Genomic DNA, 27,652 nt, shown 5'->3' with positions numbered 1-27,652 from the left:
TCTCTGTCTCTCCATTCCTGTCTCTCCCTGTCTTTTTTACTATCTTTATGTCTAGCTCTATCTAGTCTCTTGCTCTTTCTTTTCTCTCATACACACACACAGAGTGTTTGTGATTACAAATGGAGAAAGACAGAGTAAACTCTCTCTGTGCATGTATGAGAGTGCGTGTGCATGTATGAGAGTGCGTGTGCATGTATGAGAGTGCGTGTGTTTTTGTGTGAGAGTGCGTGTGTTTTTGTGTGAGAGAGTGTGTGTATCTCTGTAATTGTGTGTGTGCGTGTGAGAGTGTGTCCTCGGTGGTGAAGTGGTGCAGGTTTGAGAAACAGAGCCCCTCTCTGTGCTGAATCCCAGTTCTTTGACACATTCCTCATCACAGCACTTTTTCATTAATTAGTGCAGCAGTGAGAGATTTTAACCTAACAGTGTGTGTGTGTGTGTGTGTGTGTTCAGCTTGTATTTTTAATCAAAGCAAGTAAAACAAGCTTTATATGTTTCAGGAATGTGTATTTTAATATTGTGTTGTTTCTCTCCCTCAGGTGATTTACCTGAAGAAAACCCCAGAGGAAGCGTACCGAGCTTTAATCTCCGGCTCTAATGCCTCTTACCTGCCGTTCAGGTTAGAAACCTTAAGGTTTCTCAATGTGTATGTGCTGGTGTTTGTTGGCGCTCTGCCCTCATTCTACACCTGTGACTGGCAGAAAAAAACTCACTTACATGAAGTATGTGTTCGTGTGCTGGTTGCTTTTTTTAAATATTAATTATTATTAACATATTATTCCATGTCATATGAGCTGTGTATTAGTCCATTTGCTTCTTATTTAATTTTCTCTAATTTGTTTTTGTGCATTTCACACTACTTCATTCTCTTCTTTCTATTTTTTTTGTCTTTTATCAGTACATTATTTTAAAAAATCATAGAAAAGCCATAAAGAATTGTATTCCGACATGATTTATCACCATATTATTATTGCATTGTCTTGCAGCCCAGCCTTGCTCTGAGCTCTGTTCGCAAAAAAACTATTAGAGAAGTTTATAGATGTTTTTCAGCTCTGAGTAATCTCAACCGGAGGCGAATGTGCTGCTGTTTGGTGTACATTTAAAAGCTTTTTCTTAAGCTTTCTCTTATAGAGGTTTGAAATTAATGGATGTTTATTTCCCAAACTCTTTACCCAAACAGTGATGTATTTCATGTGAATGAACCTTGGCTATGAGCTCTAGCTGTACAATCCGTATGAACGGATTTCTAATTAGTGTGTCTGGCACTTGCTTTCACGCTGCGTGGGTGTTTTTTATTCCACGGCCCATGGCAATCTTTATCATCCTGCGCAGAGATTAGGTTCAGATTTCAGTTGTGTTTGAGTTACAGTATTGAATTTAATCATATACAATCCTCCAGGCCTGTCTGAGCTTGCAGGGCAGCAAATATTTATCTTGCCTCAAGCTTTGTTCACGTACATGCCAGTCAATGCTGCAGTCGACTTTTATTATATTTAAATCCGTCCCTATAAATGTAAGCGTTTTATTGCTTATTATAAAGTGTGCCATCAAGTGTGCAATCCCTGCTATGTGTTTTTATAGTTTTATTGTTTAACATGAATGACCATAGGTTTTCATAAATTTAAGAGTGAAAGTAAAATGAAGCCCTAAACGTGTTTACATTGTAGCTTTAACACCCGGGGTTTGATGGACGCTTCATGTATTTATTTATTTTTTTCAATCGTCCATTCTTTCATTCTTTGCACTTAATTGGCCCCTTGTCTAATCACAAAGGCCTGCTTGTTATAGACTGTATGGCCGTTTTGGTGATGAAAAGAGCTTTGTCAGAGCGTTCTCTAGTAGCCATGGCACTTCTGGAGAAAGCCAGTTATGTAATGTCCTGTAGTAAGATAAAACAGGAAGCAAAATATCCTTTTTGTTTTTATCCGTTTGTTCTGTTGAAACATTACATCTGCTTGCAAAAAGTATTATACAGTTAAAATTAAACTTTAAATCAGTAAACACGTGTCAGATAAATTGAGACAAATGCTAATGTGATTTAAATAAATGGAGACATAAAACATAAATAACATGAGCTCAGGGCAGAACTCACAGAATGCACTATGTCTCTTAAGCTTAAACATACTGATTAAACACAGAATTGTACATTGTTTATTATCATTATTTTAATATTAGCTTTTGCTTTTTTTTTAATTTGCATCAGAATTAATTTACAGTAGTGGCATTGTAACTAAGAGTGTGTAATCAGTGACAAATAGCAACTCCACCTATTCACTCTGGGTGTGTTAAAATAAAGAACTAGATTTTGCCAAATCATGCGCTAGCTAATTGTGCTAGCCAGGTTGAAAAGTAGATGACAGACATGGTCACCACTATAGGAGCAGACAGGGGTCACCATATGATTGCTACTGCAAGGAATGTACCATTCGAGATATTTAAATAACATTTGTTGAATGTTAAGGTTTGAGATATAAAAGTGCATAATCTGTTTCCTTTATCCAGTTTATTATGCATTTCTTTATTCCAGTATTGCCCGAGTATTTAAACAATGTGGATTAATCTTTGACAGCTTTAATTACAACACTGCTGTTCTCATTTCATCAACATTTCTAACACCATTTCCAACTCTTCTTCCAACAGTAATTACAATTTTAACACCATGACTATGTTCCCGTTCCCACTCCAGATCAGTTTCTGTTCCAGTTTCACCGCCATTTTCACTTTTCTAGTTCCATTTATAGGTTTTCATTTCCATTTCCCGCTCAATTTGACTGAACTTCTAGCTTCAGTTTTAACTCCATTTCCAGTACTGTACATTCTGTAGATAGAGATTTGCTAACAAACTGTCACCAGAAAGGCAGTGTTACATAGTGTGACTGGGTAAAACTGATTTTTGTCTTAAAGTAAATAAATAACACTGAAATTAAAGAAAAATTCTCTAAAACCTTAAAAAAATGATTTTTTTGTAGATTTTAAACATTCACTATAAGTGTTTATAAGTGTAGCTCAGAGGTTAAGGCCTTAGAATACTGATGTGAAGGTTCAAACCCCAGCACCACCAAGTTGCCACTGTTGGGCTGTTGAACGAGGTGCCTCACCTGCTCAAATGTATAATGAAATAAAAATGTACTTCGCTTTGGATTAGGACGTCTCCCGAATGCCAATAATCTAAATGTAACTCTTGAAATGGCACTCATCCATTCAAATTACACGACCAGAAATTAACTGTTGTATAATGATGCATAGTAAATTACTTCACCAAATAGGGTAAATACGTTTAAAGTAAAATAGTTTGCTTAGGCACTTAATCAGTCCTTAGATCTACTGTATTTTAAAAAATCTGAATTGTTATTCTAAAAGAAAAATCTATAAAAAAAAAAAGGGACTGTTCTTTTTTTTAATGCCTTCAGTTTACTACTTTTATTCCTGTGCGTGTCTTTGCTTATTATCTTCTCTGAGAAACTGAAGAGATTTTAACATGTTTAAGCAATGAAGCAGAACAAAAAGGGTGTGGCCATAATACCTGTCGTCTTCTAGGAGTTTATTTTAAGTCTAGCAGCTGAGACATGTTAACCTACAGGTTCTGGTTTCACTCAACAGACTTTTTTTCAGAGTCAGAGACATTCTGATGCTCTTGTATGGTTTGTTTTTGTGTCTCAGTGGCAGTAGCTGTGGAAGTCTTGGCAGGATGCAGATATAATCAGGATTAGTGGAAATTGTTTTCCATCTTGTTTGATATCAGACATGTCTTAACAGAGGAATTGTTATAGATCCAGTGTGAGCTGTAAACACTAAGCTAACATGCACATGAGGTGTTTATGCAGATTTATACCATGCTTCTTCATTCCAAACCTGAAAATTTCTTTCACAGCATGTTCCTTGCTAATCAGAGCTGATTATCTTTGCCCTCAAGTCTAAATTGAAGCCTTCCACACCCAGTTTGTGTGTTGAAGCAGGGTTGCTTTAAGTTCAGAGGTTGCTCCTTTTTGGTTTCATCTCTGCTTAAAGATGCATCAAGTTGGCTTTTTAAAAAAGGCAAAAACTTAAAAAAAACAGCTTCTTCTTTATATGAGATAAGATGCAGCAGAGATTAGAAGCAATTTTACCATTCAGGTTCACATCCAAGACTGATTCTGATGTGTTTGCTTTTTTGCAAAGAAGTTTGCAAGATAGTTGTTGCTAGACTCATCCTATTATTATTATTATTATTATTATTATTATTATTAATATTATTAGTAGTAGTAGTAATAGATGTAGTACTTACAAAAAACAATAAAAAATCTAGTAGTGATTTCACACTGTAATGCACTTTGCAGTGATCCATAATCATAAACAAGAAAATAAGTGTGGCTTTAACAAGAAATACAAAATAGGAAAATTGAAAATGAGAAACTTTATTAGCAAAAAGGTATTTTTTTCACCAAAATGCACATATTGTATACATGGAAAAGCATACTAAGCATAAGTGTATAAGCTGACAAACAATGACCATACTTGAATCACAACAAAATACACCTGGTTATATAAACAAAACATAAAAAGAACATGGTAATTATGGTCTATTTTTTATACAAGGTAGTTTAATACAACATGGATCTCTAATTCCTGTGCAAACCATAGCCACCATCACGAAACAGGGAGTATCATGTCATAATCACATTACCAGAGATGATGTTTCCCCTGTCACAGTTTAGGGCATGTGAACACCAGACAACATTAAGGACCAGGTATCCCTAGTTCTTCACTAAGTGTACCACACACAGTATAACGGACTATTCGTGGTCAGTTATATGGATTGTGGTTATAAATGGTTGCCATCTATAATGTGTATCTAAGGCCTTCACACCACCTGCAGATGCATGTTTGAGCATAAACTAATAACCTGTACGATCAGGCTTGTTGATCCATAGAGCCTGGCGGCTGCTGGTTTGGCAGCTCAGTACCGGCTGCTTTCCAGCTCAGCTTGTGTCTTACCTCACATTTTCTCTATCTTCTGGCTCACACCCTGATTCTGCACACTCAGATGAGCATTTGATATGAATGGATTTTGTAGAAGTTGTCACAGTTGTATTAGAACTCTGATGGAGCAATATTTTACATAAATTTTTTAATCAGAGTATTTGTCAGTGCTGCAATCGTGGGTTAACTGAAGGATTAGCCCAGGACATATACATAATGAATTTTTTTAATAAAAAGAAATACTGGTTTTACAATTAAGCTCATTTAACAAATATTTACCCTCCTATTAATTTGAGTTATTATATATAGTACAGTATATATGTTAACATAGTACTTTTAAAACCAACAATAAGACAAATTCAATTAAACAACGACTTAAGACATGTCTGTTTCTTCAGTACTTGGATTAATCTTGCTCTTCCCTTTCCCCCACCAAATAAAAAAAAACCCTTCCCAACAGTATTTGATTGATGGTACTTAGTAAGTGACCTAGTAAACCAGGGTAAAGATCTATCTAATGATGGGAAACTTAAGCACTTTTGTAAGTCACTCTGGATAAGAGTGTCTGCTAAATGTAAATGCTTAAACCTCTGATAGTAAAAGGCAAACTCCTGGCTATATCACAGATCCTCTGGCTCCTTAGTTAAGGCATATGTTCAAGCGTCATAATAATTATTTTGTCCTATTGAGCTGGAGTTTTGAGGTCTATGAGGCTTGATGCTCAGACTATCACCATGGAGCCTGAATGAAATTTACACGATAAACATGCAGAAATGCTTCTGCCAGCATCAAGATTGCACTCAAGGAATGAAATCATCATAAATCAGCCTTAAATGTCTTTAATTTAAAATTAAAATGAAAGGTTTTCATGTGCTGCTTTCATAATGAGATTTCTTGAAGCCTGTACACAAATGCCTTTTGGCATTCGAAGCATAAAAATTAGCAGGAGCTGTGGGGGCGAGTGCAGGGATCACAGCAGAACCCTGAGCCAAGCTGCTATGTTACCCATTACAAAGGAAGTATCACATAGACACAATCATACACAACCATACACACAGAACATTCACCCATGCAAACTGCCTTATAGCAATTTTATGACTTATTTAGACAGTTCCTTTTCTATAATCCACCTTTATTTGTCTTGAAATATATTTCACTAGTTTTTTGGGGGGGGTGTAAAATTAGTCTTGTGCTGAATATTAACACTTGAAAAACTTCACACAAGGACCAGTAAGTCACATCATCTTTAACAGAGTGCTGCTTGGCTTTCATTAAAAGAAATGTTCCGTTGCCCATCTGGGTCAGGTGTTTTAAACCCATCTGAATCCTGATCTATTTTTATTTCACTTGGTGCACATGAGGCCAGGCTTTTCTGTTCTGCTCTGAGGAGTAAAAGTCTCAGAAGAGACCAGAGAACTCTGTCGCTATGTAGATTAAACAAGCGTGCATGTGGTGTTGGATGCAGTAGTGCTTCTGAATTTAACCTGCCTATTTAACATCATAATCTTATAAAAAAATAAAAAATGCTAAATCAGACATTTATTATGTAACACTTAAACACTGAATCATTTGTTGCTATTTTTGTACAACCACAAAGTTTATTTTTTCCCGCTGTGTCATTATCATTTAACCACAGCAGTTTGCCAAAGATTACAATTCTTTATTTATTAATGAATGCCATGTTGCATATTTTATCCATGTAAAGTTGCCTTCAAAGGTAGACACGGGTATTATAACAGTCATTCCTTCACCAGCCTCTTTTGTTTCTGTCTCTTAAAGTTAGACAGAAAACAAAGCTTTCAAACAAACAAACCAAAAAAAAAAAAAAACAGGTGTACAAAAATGATGCACTGATGCCGGTGATTACTTAGATAATTACTACATAACCATTTTCCTTAATGTATCAAGGATTAGACATTTCTCATTTTATTACATTAGACATTTTATTTTTTAAGCTTTTTAAACTTGTGGTTTATGTTAAACCTGGAACCACTCACAGATATTATATCTGCTGTTATAGAAAATGAATCTTCGTGCACCCTGAAGTGTTTTATTTCTTTTGTACTACAGTGATTTTGTCAACAATTGCAGCTTTGCAGTGTTTAGTGAAGAAAGGCACCTCATATTTTTTAATCTGTTTTTATCTATTTTAATAAATAAAATGTATAACATATATATAGCAAGTCACAACTGTTGATAGTTGGGATAACCCTGTTTGTAATTATGTAAGTATTAAAAAATAATACTACTTCTACAAAATAACTATTTACTCATCGTTAAAAATAAATGTACAATCAAAAAAACAAAAAAAAATCATAATATGATTACTGTTTTAATAACCTATAATAAATTTTTATGGTTTATTAACCTGGCACTGGCTTTTTTACTCGCTTTATCATGTTATTTCTGTTTTTCTTAAGGGATGCATCGTTTGGAAATTGTACATACAACCTGACCGTTCTCGACTGTTTGCATGGAATCAGGAAGGTAAGAGGTGTGAACAGTCTGAACCATTAACGGTATAAAAGTGTTGTCTAGTGTTGAAGTGATCATAAAGTTAATATGCACACACAAACGCAAATACACTTGCACAGTAGACATTCTCACGGCTTGTTTCTAGACAAAAGGGAAATGGCGGGATTTTACTTGTAGGTAGGTAATTATTATGGAGGTAGGTAATTATTACATATATTTCACAGGTCTAGTCTAAATGATTAAAAAAAGAAAAAATGTGGGCATGGTGCATTTTTAAGTAATCACACCTGAAGCATTCAAACACGCAGCAATGACTTGTTTTCTGGTATGAAAAAAATTTCATGTTTTTGAGTCAAGTGCTATTTAAAGTGGCTACAATGCTGTTCATCTTAAATTACATGCTGAGTGGAAACATCAGGCTGAAGGACAATTTCACTTCTCAGTGTCACTGACAATGGGGTGATGGGCGAGAGAAAGCTATAGAGGTGGAGTGAGAGAGGGTGAATAGAGTGCATTCTAGAGTAATAAAGAGAGGAACAGAGCAAAAAAAAAACAGTAAAAAAAAGAGATGGAAATTGAGATCTGGAGAGCAAGTGAGATAGATGTAGAGAAAGGCCTGGTGTGATTTATTGATAGAGATTAATTGATAGAATGAATGAGAATGGAGAAATGTACTGGGATCTTTAGTTATAAGGGTGAAAGAGATGAAGCAAGAGTTATAGAAATGGAGAAATAAAAAGAGATGTGAAAGAGAGAGATCTGTACATTGAGAGAGCAAGCAATGAAACAAAATCAATAAAGAGAAAGATATGAAGAGATTAAATAAGATCTGTAAACATGGAGCAATAGCGATGGAGTGAGATGTGGTAGATATGGATAGCTTGAGAGAAAGGTAAAGTGTGATTTGCAAAGACTGAGCAGCAGAGAGTGAGTCAGATGGAGTGTGATTTGTAGAGACGAAACGTTAGAAGAAAAAAGATCTATAGAGAGAATGCGTTAAAAAGATGGAACTGTACCAATAAGAGAGAGAGACTGAGCAAGTTGTATAGAGACTGAGCGAGCTCTGTAAAGGAGTGGTGGATATTGAGTCATGTCGCAAAAAAGGGATCTAGAGAGGAAGAGGTGGAGCGAGAGCAAACTAGAGAGATGGCCCAAGATAAAGAAGGCGTTAGAAAAATAGAGAAAGAGATGTTGAAATCTCCAATCTTGTGTTTTTGTCTTATTAATTAAAGAATTAGATAATTAGTTGCGTGTTTATCTTAAGTTTACTGCTCCGCTCACATGCCTCCACCCACAAAGCTCCATATGCTCAACGCACTCGGTCAGCATCTGGCACAAAGACCTGCAAGACATTCTTGCACAGATTTTCTGTATCTCATAGTCTCACAGCACAGCATCACTCCCACTGGAAAAAACAGCTCCATGCCCTTAAAGACAAACAGCCCCTCGTTCCTTTTCTCTTTTCCTGTCTCCACTATTCTCCTCCTCCAAGTTGACTTTATTAAAAAATGCCACACTTAATGACATCGGAGTACCTCCCTGATGATGGGCTCGCTACTAACGTGACTCAGATGCTTATGACAGAGACATGTTTGTGTCGAGCTTCAATTAGCAGCCATTTAATCAGCTTCATGTTTTTAACTAGCTACATGTAAAGGCACGCTAGAGCCTCATCTAAAGCTCCCAGTGCTACGTGCTGTTTTTTGCAAGATTAAGCAATGACACTAATTCACAGCTGTGTCACAGAAAGTAAAACTTATCCAAGATTCTCACCAGAATTTAAAAAAGTCTAATCAAATGCATGTCTTCTGTTTTTATATATATATATATACACACGAAATTTTCCATTTCTGTCATTTGTAGGCAATATTGTGGTTAACTTTTTTCATTTTCAATAATAAAATAATACCTGCTGAAATCCAGGACCTCAGCTATAGATGGATGAATGGATGGACAGATAAACAAATGGATAGATCATAGATGGATGTTAGAAAGACAGACATCGATCCAATGTGTAGGAGGATGGTCAGATAAACATACATAACTGACTGATAGATGGCCAGGTAGATGGGATGATTCATAGGATGATGGGTAGATGAACAGAGAGGGAGATATAGATGAGTATAAAAATTGATCAATAGATGGTTGGATGGCTAGAAAGATAGAAAGTGATGTTGGATAAAAAACATGATCTAAGCATGTTTTGCTGAGCAAGATTACAATCTTCCTGTGCTTGTATTGATCAGTAAAATCACCATCATTAGCTAATAGTTTGTGTGCACGCATGTGTGTATTTATCCTCGTCTGCTGTTTAACACGCTAATCAATGCCATTAGCTTAAGAGACCTACTTAACCTGTGCCTCATCCTTCCAGCAGGGCAAAGAGAGACCTTCTGTAGCTGCACTGTTTAAGACCATCACATACGTCATGGAATTTAAATGATTTCTCATTTCTGATTGGTCAGAAGGGGTATAAACTTTAACTGTAACTTAATTAAAAAAATGACACAGCTGTGTAATACGAGTGAAACAAAAAATCTACTCAGGGAAGGTTAAAATAAATGCTTAAACATACCACCGTTCCAAATCTGGAGTGGTTTATTTCCCAGATATTTTCGCTTATTTACTGAATATTGTTCTGTTTCCTGGAAGGTTACATGACCCAGATATGCAAATTGTCTCTCAAGCTTGTGCTTATTTGCATATTATTTTGTTTGTTAATATGAAATGAAAGATGTGTGAAGTGCTATTTCTGTGTTTGTGTTATAAAGGCGCTGCAGCATGGCTTCTTGAACTTTGAGACGTTTGATGTGACCGAGTATGAGCATTATGAGGTAATTGGAAAGTGCTTTGTTCTAGCTTTAATTATAAGCTACTTATTGCCTTTCAGCCAGTCTGTTCGGCCATTTTTTCTACTTGTGCAACATGTAAAGTTTAGAATTATACCTTTCATAACAATCTGAATTTTCCTTATGTCTGTTGCTTTTGTCGTTAGCGCGTAGAGAACGGAGACTTCAACTGGATTGTTCGCGGCAGATTTCTGGCCTTTAGCGGGCCGCACCCAAAGAGTAAAGTAGAAAATGGTAAGCTGCTGACGTATTTTACAGCTCCATAAACACCGCTCTGTCTGACTCTGTGTTCTCTGAACAATGGTATCTGAAAGAAATGGTGGACATGTAGCCAAGCAAATCTGATTTATTTTCTTATTACTCTGTTGCCAAATGCACCTATTCAAATCTGATTAGTTGTGTAGGACTTTCACAGTAATTATAAAATAATTCTCAATCTGTCTATAGATCTATTTTTTTTTTTTTATTATTCTTTGAAAAATTGTGCCATGGCTGTTTGTTGCCTTTAACATTTGGCACAATTAACACTTTTGTTTCTGCTTGAAGGGACCAGACTTCCTCCGTTATTCCTCCTAACTATTAATTCAAATTAGTTACAAATTATATGCTTTAAAGGTGAAATACTAAAGAAAAAAAAAGGATAAAATGTGTAGAAATTGTCAGGAATGAAACGAAGCTGGCTAATTCCGATCTAGTCATTGGCAGTCCTTTTTTTTTTTTACACTATAAAATACATGTTCTTTCTCTTTTTTTAAAAAAGAAGTTTTTGTAAATTTTTTGTTTTTATGCAGGTTATCCTCTTCATGCCCCAGAGGCCTACTTTCCCTACTTTCGCAAGCACAACGTCACCACCATCATTCGCCTCAACAAGAAGATCTACGATGCCAAGCGCTTCACAGATGCCGGCTTTGACCACTATGACCTGTTCTTCGTGGATGGCAGCACGCCCAGTGACGTCATCATGCGCCGCTTCCTGCATATCTGCGAGACCACGGATGGTGCTGTTGCTGTCCACTGCAAAGGTGAGAGTATTTTATGAAGCCTCACACTTTAGTTTGTCGTGTTTTATTTTTTGTTGTTGCTAAATGGCATATCATATCCACATGGGGGCACTGTTGGATCAGGTCCATGAGCAGTTGATCAGGTGATTGTGCTCCATGCTGGTTAAAGATCTAAAAATCTGTCAAATTGTTTATGTCTAGACAGTTGTATCTTTACTTCTGTGCCGTAACTGAATATAAATGCGTTTAGAACACACAAATAAGGATTTTATTTATTTATTTATTTTACAAAACAGATGTAGGAAATGCACAATGTTCTTATTTGTAGAGCTGTACATTATTGCATGTTTCTCATTGTTCTTCGTAGTTATTAAATGAAAACTCTTCCATGAAAATTATTTTAATAAAAACCTCTTTAAGGATTTTGTTGGATATTTTTCTGTTTGATCTCAGATTCTGTTAAAAAAAATCCAACACCTTCTAATGTTTCTGGAATGCAAAAATGTTTTTAAATCTAAAAAAACATTATTACATGACTATTAAAGTCAACTATCTTCATTAGTTTTTTGATTCGGGATAGATAGTCAAATTAGGTTATTTGAATCGGTCCAGACTGGTCTGCGGACACTGATTATGAACTTGCTTAATGTAGCCGAGGTTGAGGTTCTGTACTGCTCAAGGTCAGGAGTCAAACAAAATTGTTTTGAAAATTGCTTTGAAAAGTTTAATGAGACATATTCATTTGTTTCTCTTTTAAATAAAAAATAAGTTTGGGGTATCTACAGACACAGATATTAGGAAAACTAGACAAATAAAAATACTGATAGTGGCCTTACAGTACACTTATTCTTGACATATGTGGGGAAATGCGCAATAATGAAGAAAGCTTGTTTAACAGCCAAACAAATATGGCTCTCCCATTAGTGGTTCTTCAGAAGGTCCACCCCTAGTTTATGGATGACATTGCCTAGGCAGGGATACTAAAAACTCAACTAGCTAACCAATAGTACGAACAGCCTCTGTTGTTGGTTGGCTGGAATACTGTTGTGTGATCTAAGCCACCTTATTTTCTATTTAAAGAGCCAGAGCTGTAAGAACACAGTTTTTTTTCAGCCCACACACAATAGACAGCTAGTGGACCATGATGAGATATTTGCTGCATTTGACAGAAGACGTATTGGATTGCAATTACTGACTTCTTCTTTAATCTGAAAAATGTATTAGATGCTCACCCTTTTTTCCTCTAGAATTTTTTTCCAGCATGATGGCGAGAGGATAATGGAGGGTTTGTACATGCCACATGCTAAAAAATTTTTTGGTTCTTTATTTCTTGCACAACACAAGTGTTTAGTAGTGCTGATTTTGAAAGGCCAAGTCATTTATTTAATCATTGTGTTTTTAGCCTCACCTATATTATTAAATAATAATTACTGACAGTAGACATTTTGTGTTTTACTAACTTATGTAAATAAAATGAGAGTTTTTTTATGTATAATACACTGCATGCTCAAAAAAAGTTCACTACAAGATTTCATTGACCTCCTTTTGGTAAATTCATGTGTGAAAATGATTCCTCATGCTCCCAGAACCACACTTTCACCACTTAAATCCTGGAGTATGCCTGTTCCATCAGGCAAGAAAAAAATCCATAGATGTGATAACCTGATCATTCAGTATATTCAGGTCGTCAGCTGACTTTTTTTTGCTGATAAACGTTGCTGAGCCTAGATCTGACCCACTGAAGCAACCCCAGATCATAATACTGCCTCAAGAGGCTTGTAAAGTGGACACTATGCATGAGGCATGATGTGCATCAGTTCATGATGTGCATCAGATCTGACCATCCTCTCTTACCTTGATGCACCCATTACACTGGAACAGGGTGAGTCTGGCCTCATCAGACCACATGATAAGGTCTTTTTCCTTTACTCCGAAGTCCAATCTTCATGACCCCTAGCTAATTTTTTAAACAAGTGGTTTGTCTTATGGCCACACAGGTGTTTAGTCCCAATCCTCTGAGTTTTTGTTAAAATGTTTATACTTTTACTATTAAAAATAGAGTAATTTTTACTGTCTGTTTTTTTTTTAACCACACATCTTTACTAAGCATTTTCAGCACAGTATTTAAAGGATTTTAACAATGTGTTAGCCATTAGATTTAAGAGTCAAGATTTAAAGAACTTTATTAATCCCAGAGGGAAATTGCTTTGTCTTGGTTATACAGTTGCTTTGATTAATTTACTGGAAAGAAAGGAAAAAATTACATTAGACAAGGAAGTAAACAGAAGTAAAAATAGAATTAAATATAGCACACAGTACATTACATATTGCATTAAAAATAATTAATAAACTGATGTTGCACTTGAAATGTAGTGTAAACGAAAGTTTAGTGTAAAAATGAATATTGCACAAATGTACTGGTAATCAGATATTGTACTTGGAGCTTATGTGGTGTTATGGGAACAGTAGTGTCATAAAGTATTATTGAACAGCAACTACTAACAGTCTTTATGACCATTGGGAGAAAAGATCCTCTGTGGCGCTCTGTAGAACACCTGGTCATGATCAGTCTCTGGCTGAAATTGATTTTCTGGTCGGTGAGAACTCTGTATAGCGGGTGAGAAGGATTGTTCAAGATTGTGTGTATTTTGGACAGAATCCTCCTCCTTGCAACGACATCAACAGAGTTCAGATCCACGCCTAGGAAAGATCCGGCCCTTTTAATGACCTAGTCCAGTCGGTTTCTGTCTGCCGCTTTCATGTTGCAGCCCCAACAGACCACAGCATAGAAAACGACACTCGCCACAACAAATTCATAAAACATCCGAAGAATGGTATTACAGATGTTGAAAGACCTGAGTCTTCTCAGAACGTACAACCTACTCTGTCCTTTCTTGTAGAGTGCCATTGTGTTAACTGACCAGTAAAGTTTGTTATCCAGATGGTTAGTTTTTAACCATTAGTACTTTTTGATACAGACCAATAATTTGACCCGTCTGAAGTGGTGACTAAATCTCAATGGGGGAATTCCACACTTTAGCTTTATTCTGACAAGATTAAGCATCCACTATATACAGACCAGTCCTCCACGACACCGTGTTCATTAGTTTTACATAAACTGTGCAATATAATAGGAATTTCAGAGAGGGAGCTAATCAGAGCTAGCAATTATCAGTCAGTGTGGCCTGTCATACCTGTACTCTTATAGTCAAAACACTCCTGTAGTTGTTCTTTGTATGTAGATGTTGGCTATAGTGATTAAAAAAAAAAAAAGTAGCATATGTTTGAGTGTGTTAAGATGTTATCATTAAATTAATTTAGAGCACATTTTAAGACAGTGTCTAACTTGAGTTATTGCTTTTGCGTCAAATCATGTAGTCTGTATATTTATATTTTAACAATAGACGTTTCCCTGGGTGTAGGCTTAAATCTGTAATGATCGAGCCAGCGTGGTGATTTAGCCAGGAGGCCGTAGTTAGGGAAAAAAACCCCAGAGATGATATGAGGAAGGAACATTGTGAGACCCAGACTCACTGGCACCGCAACGGATAGTGGGATTATAACTAATTATAATTTTGTTTATTTCCGCTTTTTTTATGCTCAAATGAATGAAGATCATTTCTATTAAATGACATTTTTACATGAATTATTTAGTATCAAACAGCTTCTTTTGTTCTTGTTGCTTAGTGACTAATTTTTAGCAGTTACAATGTTCTCACACTTATTTTTAGTCTGTGGAGCCTTCTGTATAATTGCCAGTGCTGTCCTGTATGTGATACAGGTTTACTTATGCTGTGTAATCTACTGCACTTGAAAATCTGCTGGAATATATATCACAGGACACATGACACATTACTTAAAAATCTAGAAACTTTCTTTTAAACTCGTCTACTTTGTAGTTCATAAAAACCTCGCTAATCTTTTGACATTTTGTTCGTTTCCCAGCCGGGTTGGGCCGGACAGGCACGCTGATTGGCTGCTACCTGATGAAGCATTACCAGTTTACTGCAGCTGAAACCATCGCCTGGATCCGCATCTGTAGACCCGGCTCCATAATCGGACCCCAGCAACACTTCCTAGAGGAGTAAGTAGGATTGGAATATTTCTCTTCCACTACGTGCTACGTCTCTTCCACTAAGAGCCAAAACCTTTGTCACTGTTTGGTTTCCAGGGTACTTCTGGTTTTCTTTAAGGCTCTTCTAAGATTATCCTGTGATGTTAAACACGAACAAACTTATGTCATGTTGCTATAAGTTGCGTTTCAAATTGTGTAAGGTAGAGTCAACAATTATCTGCATTCTGTCTGTAGAATTCATTTTAGTTAAGTTTTAGAAAAAAGAAACGTATAATTGACATAATCTCCTTGCTTTTCAATACACTCTGGTTGTCTTTCAACAAGCTTTCGTATTCCCTCATTAAAAAATGTTTTAGGCTGAGCTGCGAGCCACGAATGCACCGCTGTCTTCACTTCTTCATCAGAAGTGAATCTTCATCCTTGTAGGGCTGCTTTCAGGGCACCAAACAGGTGAAAGTGATATGAGTGAGATCAGGACTATAGAGAGGATACTTAACACCTCAAAGGATCACCAAAGGATGTTTCCCTTCCGTGCTCTGCTGTTTACCCTCAGATTCGTAGGGACAAATACATGTCGAGTCAGCAGTAATTAATCCCTTTAAGGAACTTCCGCTTTCCTTAAAGTATCTGTATCCAAATTCTGTTTGCAGATATCCAAACACTTAAAAAAAGATCATTACTGCATCCTGCTTTTCTTTTGTGCAAGTCAATTTTAAATTGCAACTGTAGTTACACATGAACTGATGTAACATCACACCTAAACAGCAGTGAATAGAGAAACAGTAGCCTTGAACAGAAATTGCTGAAAAGACAGTGTGGCCAACAGAAGTTTTAATATAACTGGAATGCGGATATGTTTTGACCTGAACTGACCTGAAGTTGTAATCTAATTTTACTAGAAAAATGAAAAAAAAAACACTCTTTTCAAACAGAACTGTCAGGAGGTTTAAAGGTGTCTAATGAACTAAATGTAATACAAAATCCAGTTGGTGTTAGTAATTAATAAATGTCCAAAACTGTACATATGCATGCAACTTAAAACATGTAAGACATCAACGATAACAGGCTTTTGCAAATACAGTGTAATGGTGCTATACTGCCCCCCACTGTTTACATTGGTATTGTTCCCCTGTGAACAGATACAGGGGATCTTTGAAGACATGCACAAGCCGTACTCTAAATTACTGCAAAACACTTGCATCAGCAAGTACAAATCAGCCTTGATTGCATTCCAGTGCTTTCCCCAATGCATTATCTTACCTGTTAACATCTTATAAACCGTTCTTCTGTATCTTTGTAGCTGATAACACCACACAATTTCCTTTTTTCCAATCAGAGACACAAAAAGAAAGAGGGAGAGCCTGTAAGTGGCTGCTGTGGTAAAAGAGACTTCTTTATTTTATATAAGTATTGCTGTGTTCGACAAACCTCAGAAGCTGGGACTCTGTTGGTGTAAATTTACACAAAAGAGGTTGAAAATAAAGTTACACCTAAAGACTCATCACTCCTCATACCTTTTGTAGACCTTACTCATACCTTTTGTAAACAATTTTCAAAAGGTTGAAAATAAAGTCTACAAAAGGTATGAGGAGTCTTTAGTTGACAACAAGCCAGCCAGCTAACTGTAATGAAACTCCCCTTTAATGCAGCCTGTTCAAGGTGGGAATGTTGCAGCTTTATTGTGTCTTGTTCTGTGTGTGAAAGGCATGGAGGCAGAATTAGGAGTCATTGTTGTTGTGCCTTTAAAGTTGGCACTGGAGGCACTGCAGTGACAGAAGCAAAGTGAGATCTGTGTAAAAGGCTAGTGCACCCTGTTGCGGAACAGGGATGTGATGTTTTGAATTGTGATGTATGTGACATATAAAGCTGGATGCAAAATAACAGATTTGTAAAATTGTTTCATTGAAGTCTTAACACAATTAAATATTATATTCCACCTATTCCACCATTTCATCCAGTTACCTCAGAAAAACGTTTGTACACACTAATGTGAACTTTGGCTTTAAATCTATAGTTGTCCATGGGTTTAAGAATTTATGTACAGGTTATGCTATCAGGGTTTAAAAGGTTTAAGTGACCATGTTCACTAATGGCTGAGCTGCATTACCTGAAGAGAAAGTAAACAACATGTTTAATTGACAGTCTTTTAACGCTTAGTGCACATGAGTTACAGAATGAAAGATTGTAAATCATGTCTAGAAAAACATCCACACACACATTTATTAGAAGATTAATAATGAAGCTCATTATTGCACAGTGGCTTTGGACTAGCCCAGTTCAGAGTATGATGAATGTGTAGTGTTATTGCACAAAGTTCCAGGCAGAAGTGGAATGTGTACAATGTGGACTGCAGAAGTGTGGATAATGCATTATCTGTCTTCATGAACTTCTGTCTTTTTGATAAAAACAGAGCTCTGCTCCTTGGCATTGGTTCTGCTTCTGCCAGGAAAGGCTCTTTAGCAAGTGTCTTAAAAAATAAATTCCTTTGTGAAGGAGAGGAAGAAACACTGCAGATCCAGCATACATGCTGTGTGTGAGATGAAGTGAAATCTCTGAGAATGAGTGCTTAATCAGCACTTTTGTTCTACATGCTGGGGTCTGGAGACAATCAAAACCTGAATGTGTGTGTTTGTGTATGTCTTGAATATACAAAGTCACATAGATGAATACTCAAGTCAGGGACAGCTTCTGTCCGTACTGAGCAAAAGCGGACGCTCTTCGCTGAAGTGATAACTGAAACTAAGCTGGGAGATTGTAGCTCATCCTGTAGTGCTTGAGAAATGAGAGGTATCAGTTTAGCATGCTTTTCGGCTGATGACGCTGCAAGGTTTTAATGTTCTTGTTTTCATAACAGTTATCGCTTCCATAGAAGCTCATTCAGAGGGATGTGAATGTAGAGCTGAATCAATTAAGCTGCATTTTCCATTTCTTAGTAACATAAAATAAGAAAAAAGAAGCGATTGTTTTAAAGTTGCTGTAACACAACTAATGTTCCACAACTTGTAATGAAACAATGAAATCTGTAATTGTTGCAGTGCTATAAACAGAATAAACATATGCCATTCTGGGAAAAGGATTATAGTGGGGATAGTTATTTTCCTAATTGCATCACTGATTATTTTACTTGTAACAACACAACACTGAGTGATTTGATTCCTCACTTACCACTTTCATGAAAAATAAATGACATTCTCCCTGTCTGTCTTCTCTGTTGTTCTTCCATCTTTCTTTGCGTCCTTTTGTTTCATCTGTGTCTCTTTGTTCTGTTGTGTAGGAAGCAGACGAATCTGTGGGCTCAGGGAGACGTGCTTCGCTCTAAGCAGCAGAAATCGCGGGGTTATGAGGAAAGCAACGTTCCTCGCCTCATCTCTAGCATGGATGACCTGACTATCAGCAGCGGTTTCTTTAGATCTAGCAGCATGGAAGAGGTGAGATGAAGTGTTAGAGACTTTCCTATCATTCCTCTGCAGTCATTGTTCAGATTGCAGCAGATTGATGAGATCCATTTGGTTTTCTCTTAGTAGAAGCCTGAGGGTGATGATCAGATTTCCACAAACCACATCATATTATATAGCTCGTAAAACCAACTATTTAAATAACAAGTCAGTGTGAAAATTGGTTCTTGTATGGAAAATTGGCCCATGTTACATACTCGACTTTGTACTAATTTTATTGTCAGATTAGCACAGCAGACTAACTGTACTAGATACTTACAGTACTGTACACTTACCCAGGAACACCAACAATATCTGCTACTTCCTTTTAAGCTTTATTTGTCTTTTTAATGTCTTATACATCGTTGATGAAATATCGTGTGTGTGTGTGTGTGTGTGTGAGAGAGAGAGAGAGAGTAACCAAGTGATAGTAGGGACTGTCTAAAGCTTAAGTGGGGAATGAAGAACAAATGTAGGGGTTGGGAACATAGACTGTATAAGTGAATTTGGAGTAATCAACTTTTTAGTTTCTTTTACCCTCATTACATTTATTTGTTGTATTTCTTAGTCAGAGAATAATGTTATGAATCGTTTAAAGGTGGTAGAGGCCTTTCACACTACCAAACATTTGTCCAAAAATCGCTGTGAGCATCTGATGTTCAGCCAATAATTGGGGTCATTTCAGAGCTTGGTAGAGTGAAAGCAGCATTTTCTATCAAGGTGCTTCACATGAATGTGACTATGCAGTGTGTGTCTGACTCATTTTACAGAACAGTGAATACAGTGAAAACGTTCTCGGTATGACTCAAGGAGACAAACTACGTGCCTTAAAGGGCAGGAGGCATCCCAGGTCATCCGCCTCCACAACTCTGAGGTAAGACCAGCCTGTGATTCAAAGAGATTTTAAGGCTCCTTTAACGTCTGTGGATCGATAACAGCGCTGATGATTTGAAAGTAAGCTAGACTCACTAGAGGAGAAGCTGAAAGCTGTGCACATTGAGCTCTATACTGACTAGAGGGATCAGTGTTAACAGGGAACTTCTGAGTGCAATTTTCTTTATAATTAGGAGAACTGCTAGCTTGTAAGTGCCATGTGAATACTTTATTCAATTTAGGAAGTAGAAAGGCTTCAACAGCTGTTTGACCGAGCAAAATATTTCTTTACATTAAACCATGAGCTTGACAAAATACACTAGCAGAGCTGATGAACATAGGAAACAAACAATATATGTAGTTCAGTGAGTTTAGTTTTCTAAATATGAACTATTTTCAGATTTTGTAGCATATCGTGTTTATCTAGACACATGTGAACCAGAGCAGTGCAGAAAAATAACAGAGAAACAAAATAACATTTTCTCCCAGTAGATCATAGTTGTACTGGGCTCATAACAAAAAAAGAAACTAAAAATATTTCTAAAAATAATAATGTTATGATTTATCTTACTTTTTTTTTTTAAACCTTAAGATTTTAATATATGTTTTGTTGTAATCCCTAAGGTGTCTCTTTATTTATTTGTTTAATTTAGTTTTTTTAAACAATTCCTCACCAGTGGATGTGGTTTATTTCAACTTTCTACTATTTGAACCTGGATGTGAAGTTTGATTCAGAGAGAACCTGACAGCAGTGTTAGAATCCCAGAATAGCAAAATAGACACAAATGGCCTTGTAGCATCAGATACCTATGCGCTTACATCATAACAGGGCAAAAAAACACAAGGGCTTTTATACGAAGACTAATCAAGAGAGAAACACAAAACACCTGAAACCAATAAGGACATACTAGGTAGACAACCAGTGAGCACACGGGAGGAGACAGGACAAGAATGTAAATAAACATATGACTATGTATAAATAAATGTAAAATAAATGTAAAATTTGAGAGCTGTGGAAGGAGTAGGGCTGGGTAATATGGCTGAAAACTGTATCACGATATCAGTGTTTCATATTGGTCGATATCGATAATTATTGATATTTTTATGACCCATTTAAAATAAGGACCAGGAGAAAAATATATTACATTTAAACATTTTTATTTTAAACTTAACCTTCCTCTGATCATATTTCCCTCAGTTTTTGAGACAGAAATGTCAATAACCATGGAAAACTCAAATAATTAAAATGTAAACATAAGTCTAAAGTCACAATGAACACTTAAAAATTCTCTTAACATTTAAGGTGCAAAATGAAAGAAAATGTAAGAAATGCTTAATAAGGTGTAATAAAATAAGTGCATTTTCTGCTTTTAAAGAGGACTCCAGTAGACCAGCATGAGACAACGACATGGCGCGTGATACTGTTACATGTTTGACGGTACTGTATCACTCCCTACGTTGCTAGGTTACCAAAGAGCGAGTGCCTTTGTTGCAACTGTCACGGGGAACCGGAAGCGGACCAGAAGACTAGCAGTTAGCCCTTGTAGCGTGGACGGTAAATCCAAACGCGGAAATAGCGCGAACAGGCAGGATAACCACTCGAGTCATTGTAAGAGAACTCTCTCACGCCAAGAGCAAGAGTTTACACAATTATACCCGCTGTTGCGGGAGAGAGGTTGATTTTACGGCAGCTGTTTACGGGATTGTAGTCCAGTGCGGGCAATGCTTTGTGGGTAATGCAGTCCAATGTGCGTGAACGCGGAAATGTGAGATGAGCTGGAATATAGAGCCTGAACCTGTTTTCTTTTAGTAGTTTTTGATTTGATTTAAGTACGTAATCCACCCGGAAGTTTGTAATATCGCCTGACAACGCAGAAAATAAAAGAATGGACATGCATCGACTCGTTTGTCTTTCCCATCACTACATGGGCATGAATTAACGGGCTGTTGCGCTGCCGCGAGAAACGACAAAATAAAGCGGAGAAGCTAACACCGCGTTCTAGCAACACACACTCAATCAGGAATTGGACCCAAAATCGTAATAACATATCGTTATCGTTTTATCGCCCAGCTCTAGCGAGGAGGAATACTGACTTTTTTTTTTTTTTTTTTTTAGATCTCTCTCCCCCCCCCTAACTTTTCTCACTAATTTTAAGTCGGATCCAATTCCGATCCATCTCATTAGGGCACTCAGGAAGTTGGTAACGGAAACCACCGGATTCATCTTTTTAAACTGCTGCTCACACAGATTTTGGGAGTGGAGTAACAGACTCAAAGGAAAACACTATCTTCCCCTTTCTACTAGCAGAAGCTCACAGGCACCCATGATTGGCTAGTGATTGGTCACTATAATGGATGTGGGAGTTTGAGTGTGCCACCCTCGAAAGAGCACAGCCAATCTACTCTCCAGACTTCCGGCTGCAGCATCACCTGGGAATTGAATTCATGGTCTCCTGATGAGAGTGGCAAACATGTTTCTTTTGCACCACTCAGGAGCCCTCTAATATCTTTTTATATTTTAAAATTTTATTTTTATTTTTAAATAAGTAATGCAAAGAATTACCACTAAAAAGGAGGGAAAATGAATTAAATCACATTTTTTTAAGGTTAGTTACAAAATATTACCATCAAACCAACAGCTTGTCTACTTTTTTATGGTTGAAAACATGGTCTAACAACTATCTCAGAAAGTCTGGGTTAATGCAATATCAACATTTATCCTGTATAATATCATTCAGGCACCATCTGAGTTGTAGACTAATAGCACATGTTCCTGTGCTTCTCAAGGAAAAGACGTAGAGCTAAAGTAATTATCCGCAAGCCGGATGCAGAGTATGCAGTTGCCATAGGAACATGTAGTGTCACTTGTCTCTTGTAGATGTTGTCTTTGTTCCTTAACACAGGTAGATCCTGAAACATTTTTCCCTTTAATGTTGTTCTGTCATTATGAGCTGTTAGTGTTTTATCTGGTTGATAAAAGCAATAAGGAAGCATCCATCCCTTTTTTTTAAATTTCTGAATGAATATTAAGAACTCTACTGATTTAATGCTGTAGTTTAATATTTATAAAAGCTGTTTAAAAGGGGTGTTAGGAGACCTCCTGTTCAGTTAATGATGAGCTCAAGATGAAGGTAAAAGTGCCGAAGAGCAAAAAATAATCCATCCTAAACAGTCTTACTGTGCATCTGGAAAGTATTCAAAGCGCATCACTTTTTCCACATTTGTTTATGTCACAGCCTTATTCTAAAATTGATTAAATTTATTTTTTCAGAATTCTACACAAAACACCCCATAATGACAACATAAAAAAAGTTTACTTGAGATTTTTGCAAATGAAAAATAAATTGAGAAAGCAAGGGAAAGGTTACAGAAAAATGTCTGCCGCTTTGAAGGTCCCAATGAGCACAGTGGCCTCCATCATCCGTAAGTGGAAGGAGTTTGAAACCACCAGGTCTCTTCCTAGAGCTGGCCGGCTATCTAAACTGAACGATCGGGGGAGAAGGGCCTTAGTCAGGGAGGTGACCAAGAACCCGATGGTCACTCTGTCAGAGCTCCAGAGGTCCTCTTTGGAGAGAAGAGAACCTTCCAGAAGGACAGCCATCTTTGCAGCAATCCACCAATCAGGCCTATATGGTAGAGTGGCCAGAGAGTCTCATCAGATCTGAGAAATTTGTTTCTCATGGTCTGAGAGTCTTTCAGGTGCCTTGTGCCTTTTTACTAAGGAATGCCTTTCGTCTGGCCACTCTATCATATAGGCCTAATTGGTGGATTGCTGTAGAGATGGTTGTCCTTCTGGAATGTTCTCCTCTCTCCACAGAGGACCTCGATATTGGGCAATATTAACTTTAATTAATTATCCAGAATGTCATTTGACTACCTGCTGATAGATCAGTGCAGCAGTGCTTTAGTTCCTCGACCAGTCCAGCTCTCTGACCTCCTCGTCCAAGCATTCTGATTAATCAGATTAGGTTCCAAATCTTTTATTTTACTGCTGTAATAATCTTTACTGTTAAAGTCATCATGCTCATTATCTTATATATTGCTGTCTAATGAAGCCAAGTCTCTGCTGTCACATAACTCAGCATTGTATAGCTGCATTGCATTCTTGGAATTTACTTTGAATCCAGCATTTGCAACAACATGAACAGTCAGGAACAGTGTGGCTTAGCTTATGCCAGTTAGTTTTTAAAGCCAAAAATCAGCAAAAACAGCTGCTGAATGCATGTATTTTTGACAACACTTTGCTTTTGTTTCATCTAACTGATTTTTCCCATTTTTTTCTTACATAAAAAACAGAACCTTGTGAAACTAACATCCACAGCACATTCCCATCACAAACTTTTTAAACTCTTTAAAATATCAGCCAAAATTAAGCATCCTTATTTAAAGCATCCTTGTTTCTACTATTTGTTTCAGTAAAAAAAATCCATGAACGATATTTACTGCACAACAACAAATAGTACTTAAAATCATCGCTTCTTCCCCACCTCGAAGTGCCCATTACGTAGCACATGGCACTTATCGCCCCTCTCAAAACCAATGGCTCTCAAAACTAACAAAGCAGCCAACAGGAGAGCAGAACAATCATATGCAGATATCGATGATGCTCACGATGATGTGTATGGCCTGCTTTTTAGCACTTCGTGCGAAATTAATTTAGGGCCGGACACTTGTTCAAAAGGAGGTTGTTGAATTTACATCAGAGCCTCAAGAGTGGTGAGAGAAGAGGTCTCTACTGTGCTGTAGAGAGAGACTGAGAAAGTTACGGAGAAAAGGATAGATAGATTGATGAAAGACATCTACGCAGATGGCCTGTTTGCTTGAAAAGACACAAAAAGTATGAAATGACCGAGTTTGAATGAAAGAGACGGATGAAGATGGAATGAGAGCACACTGCAGCTGCCTTTTTTTTAACCCATTCATCTGTTTTTTCCTTTTCTGAGTGAGAGAGAGGGAACTCATGATGAAGAGCTGATAAAGAACTACAGTAGTAGTAGCAGGACACAGCACTCTGTCTCTCTTTTACACTCTTTCTTTGCACCTTAACCCTGTGCTTATTACCAGTGCCTCCTTATTGTTCCTGCCTGGCTATTTTTGGCTCTTTCATAACTCCTTTCTGAGTCAAAGTAGGTCTCTGAGGAATCAATTTTGGAATCATTTTACCAAAGTAGTTTATATATATATATATATATATATATATATATATATATATATTTTTTTTTTTTTTTTTTTTTTTTTTAAAGGGAAATGTCATATTAATCCAAAATGTTTGAGAGTTTAATTTGTGTGGCTGATTTTTTTTAAAATGTCATGTTTAATATATTTTTGCTTGCTTATCATTAGGTATTCAGTTATGTAAGAGGAAATTTGGAACTGAAATGTTGGAATTTCCTCTGATTGATATCTAGAAAGTGGTGTTACATTTATTCTCTATGGCAGTGGAAAATTCCACAGAGGACTTCTTTCATTGCTGATTTCATGGCTGCTGCTACAGTACATGGTGTACAGTGTACTTCCATCAGTGGTGCACAAGGTGGACAGAATATTACATTTTATATTGACTCTAGCATTTTAAATTGTGAAACATTCATTATATTGCAAAGGGTCTCATGACTATTTTATACAAAAATAAATATGCCTTAGTACTATTCATCAAAATACTCACGGTACAGAAACACGATGAATGTCTGATTTAATATAGTATTTTGCACATAATGCTGCTATGATTAAAATGAATTTACAAAACAGTGTTATGTACAGTATTATCTGAATGTAAAGAACCATATGAATTAATACGTGAAACCTTAAGCTCAGCAGGTACGGCATGCTACAGATATATAAAAAAATATTTCATGATTTGTTACATTACATAATTAAACAAAAAAAAAGCTAAATTACTCTTTTCAGATGTTATTTTGCACTTTCCATTGCACTAATACATTAATAAAATCAACCAGAAAATGACTTGTTCTTGAAAGACTGACCATTGTTTTAGCGTTTCCTAATATGTCTATGTGCTTCACAGTAGACTGACTGGCTCCAGTACTCATAGCCCAAGTTCACCCCTCAAACTCTCAAAATTGTCGTCCTCTTCATCTACTTCCACCGGTGCCTCAGCCAAGAGAATCAGTCGACTCTCTTCATCCTCAACCAACCTGAAGAGGTGAGTTTTCATTTGCATAGTCCTTTATCATTGTCCATTCCCAGTCTGTCCTTCCTTTACGCATTTACATTTGCTTTCACTTTCCCTATCTTGGGCACATCAATTCACTTTAACTGTGTTAATGGTTTTCCTGAATTTCCTTGCACTTGTCTGATATATGAACCCCCCTTTTTTACCTCTTTTTCTCTTTTTCCTCCTTCCCTCTCAGCCCCCTGGTGGTGTTTTTTCCTCTCTGTGACTACTCTGTACGCTGATGCAGAGAAACCGCTGGTAGATATGGGTCACTTAATGAAGTGGGTGACTCACATCTTCATCAGCCCATCTTAAACGCTGAAATAACTTTTGACATATATTTTACATTATCACTCTCTTTCCACCAACTCATGCTAGGGAAGTAGGTCATTCTATTGTTTATTGCTGTGCACTCAACAGATCATTATGACCACAACCGCTAGGCACGTTTTTTTGGACATTTTAATCGGTCAGCAGCGACTAAACTGATAACACTAAGCACTTTTTGTGTTAAAAGGCCAAGCCACTTCTTCTGCTCATTCTGTATCTTCTGCCTCTTGTGGTAATGCATAGGATCTGTGGTGTGTGTCAAGTGTGTTGCAGTGATAAGTCCACCATCTCGTCCCCAATATGTGTCCATGTTCCCTCCCTCACTCCCCTTTCTCCTACCCTTTAACCACCTTCTAGCTCCTGTCTAAACTCCAGACTAACCACCTCATTGGGCAACCTACACGTCATCACCGGAGACTCTGGGAATCACCCCCGACCCATGTTTGCATCCTCGTTTCCATCATCTTCTTCGTCCGCCCATGTCCCCCGTTCCAGGTTTGCCAGCATCTCGGCTCTGGCTGCGCGCAATTTTCACTATGAAGTCAACAACAACAGTGATCAGTATAACGCCTCCAATGCCAATTCCAAGACCTCGGCACTTACCAACCACAACCACAGCAGCCTGTGTGTGGCCCCCAACACTGGAAGATCTGGCTTGGAGGAGCCCGTTCAGAATCCAGTCACAACGGGTCTGAGTCGGCCTTCGGCCCGCTACCTCAGCCGTTCCATTCCCGTAAGTGAGCTTGTCCTCCTCCTTACATATCCCTGCACACGCAACAGCAGCATTTTTTCTCAAAACTCCTTTCTCACTTTTCCTCATTCTCTGTTATTCTTTTGTTCAGGTGTAATTTAAACTTCTAATTTTACTAATTTCTGTAAGGATTAAAGGCATGATTTCTCTTGAGAAAAGGTTTCCCTTCACTTTTACAGCCATGAAACTAATGTTGCTCATGAGTAATGGAAGTCTGTGTCACCCAAATCTTTCAAATAATGGGCAAGTTTGCAAGTAATGGAGATCTATATCACAGAAAGCCTTTTCATACATGCATGGCTGTATTTTTTTTTTGCAAATTACTTGTAGCTTTTGGCTGCACATTTACCTTTGATTAAATCTTTGCATTGGCCAGGCCTAGTGGGTGGACCACAGGAAAACAGATTGTACTTTAGGTGGAAATGAATGATTTTGATGGTTAATTTTAGCAACCTTCATAACATTAAAGTCTTTAGCTATGCAGTAAAGTCTGGTTTATGTTCAGTAAAGATTTTGGGTGGCATATAGTTCCATGTAATTGAATTATATTGTCTAATACAACAAATTTGTCTTTGGTGAGAACTTTGTTCCTTTATAAAACTTATATGTCCTGTGTTCTGGCAAAGACATTAATAATTAAATTTTAATAAATGAGTTAGATTTCTGAATGTGTGTGTATGTGTGTCTGTAAGGGAGAGAGAGAGAGAGAGAGAGAGAGAGAAAGAAAAACATG

General features: G+C 37.1%; 1 protein-coding gene across 4 annotated transcripts in view; it reads left to right on the top strand.

Annotated features, from left to right (window-relative positions):
• Positions 1–27,652, top strand: part of cdc14ab (cell division cycle 14Ab) — a 48,463-nt gene that overhangs the window by 13,595 nt on the left and 7,216 nt on the right. The window contains exons 5-14 of one of the 4 annotated variants that reach the window (XM_053512786.1): positions 537–616; positions 7,377–7,443; positions 10,203–10,265; positions 10,427–10,514; positions 11,072–11,302; positions 15,227–15,365; positions 18,631–18,784; positions 19,561–19,664; positions 25,692–25,826; positions 26,526–26,901. In XM_053512786.1, coding sequence (XP_053368761.1) covers positions 537–616; positions 7,377–7,443; positions 10,203–10,265; positions 10,427–10,514; positions 11,072–11,302; positions 15,227–15,365; positions 18,631–18,784; positions 19,561–19,664; positions 25,692–25,826; positions 26,526–26,901 — 1,437 coding nt within the window. The other 3 variants (XM_053512785.1, XM_053512788.1, XM_053512787.1) reach the window with 3 other exon arrangements.

Source organism: Clarias gariepinus, chromosome 15 (assembly GCF_024256425.1).
Source record: "Clarias gariepinus isolate MV-2021 ecotype Netherlands chromosome 15, CGAR_prim_01v2, whole genome shotgun sequence".
Lineage (NCBI taxonomy): Eukaryota > Metazoa > Chordata > Actinopteri > Siluriformes > Clariidae > Clarias > Clarias gariepinus.
This window is presented reverse-complemented; position numbering and strand designations above follow the sequence as displayed.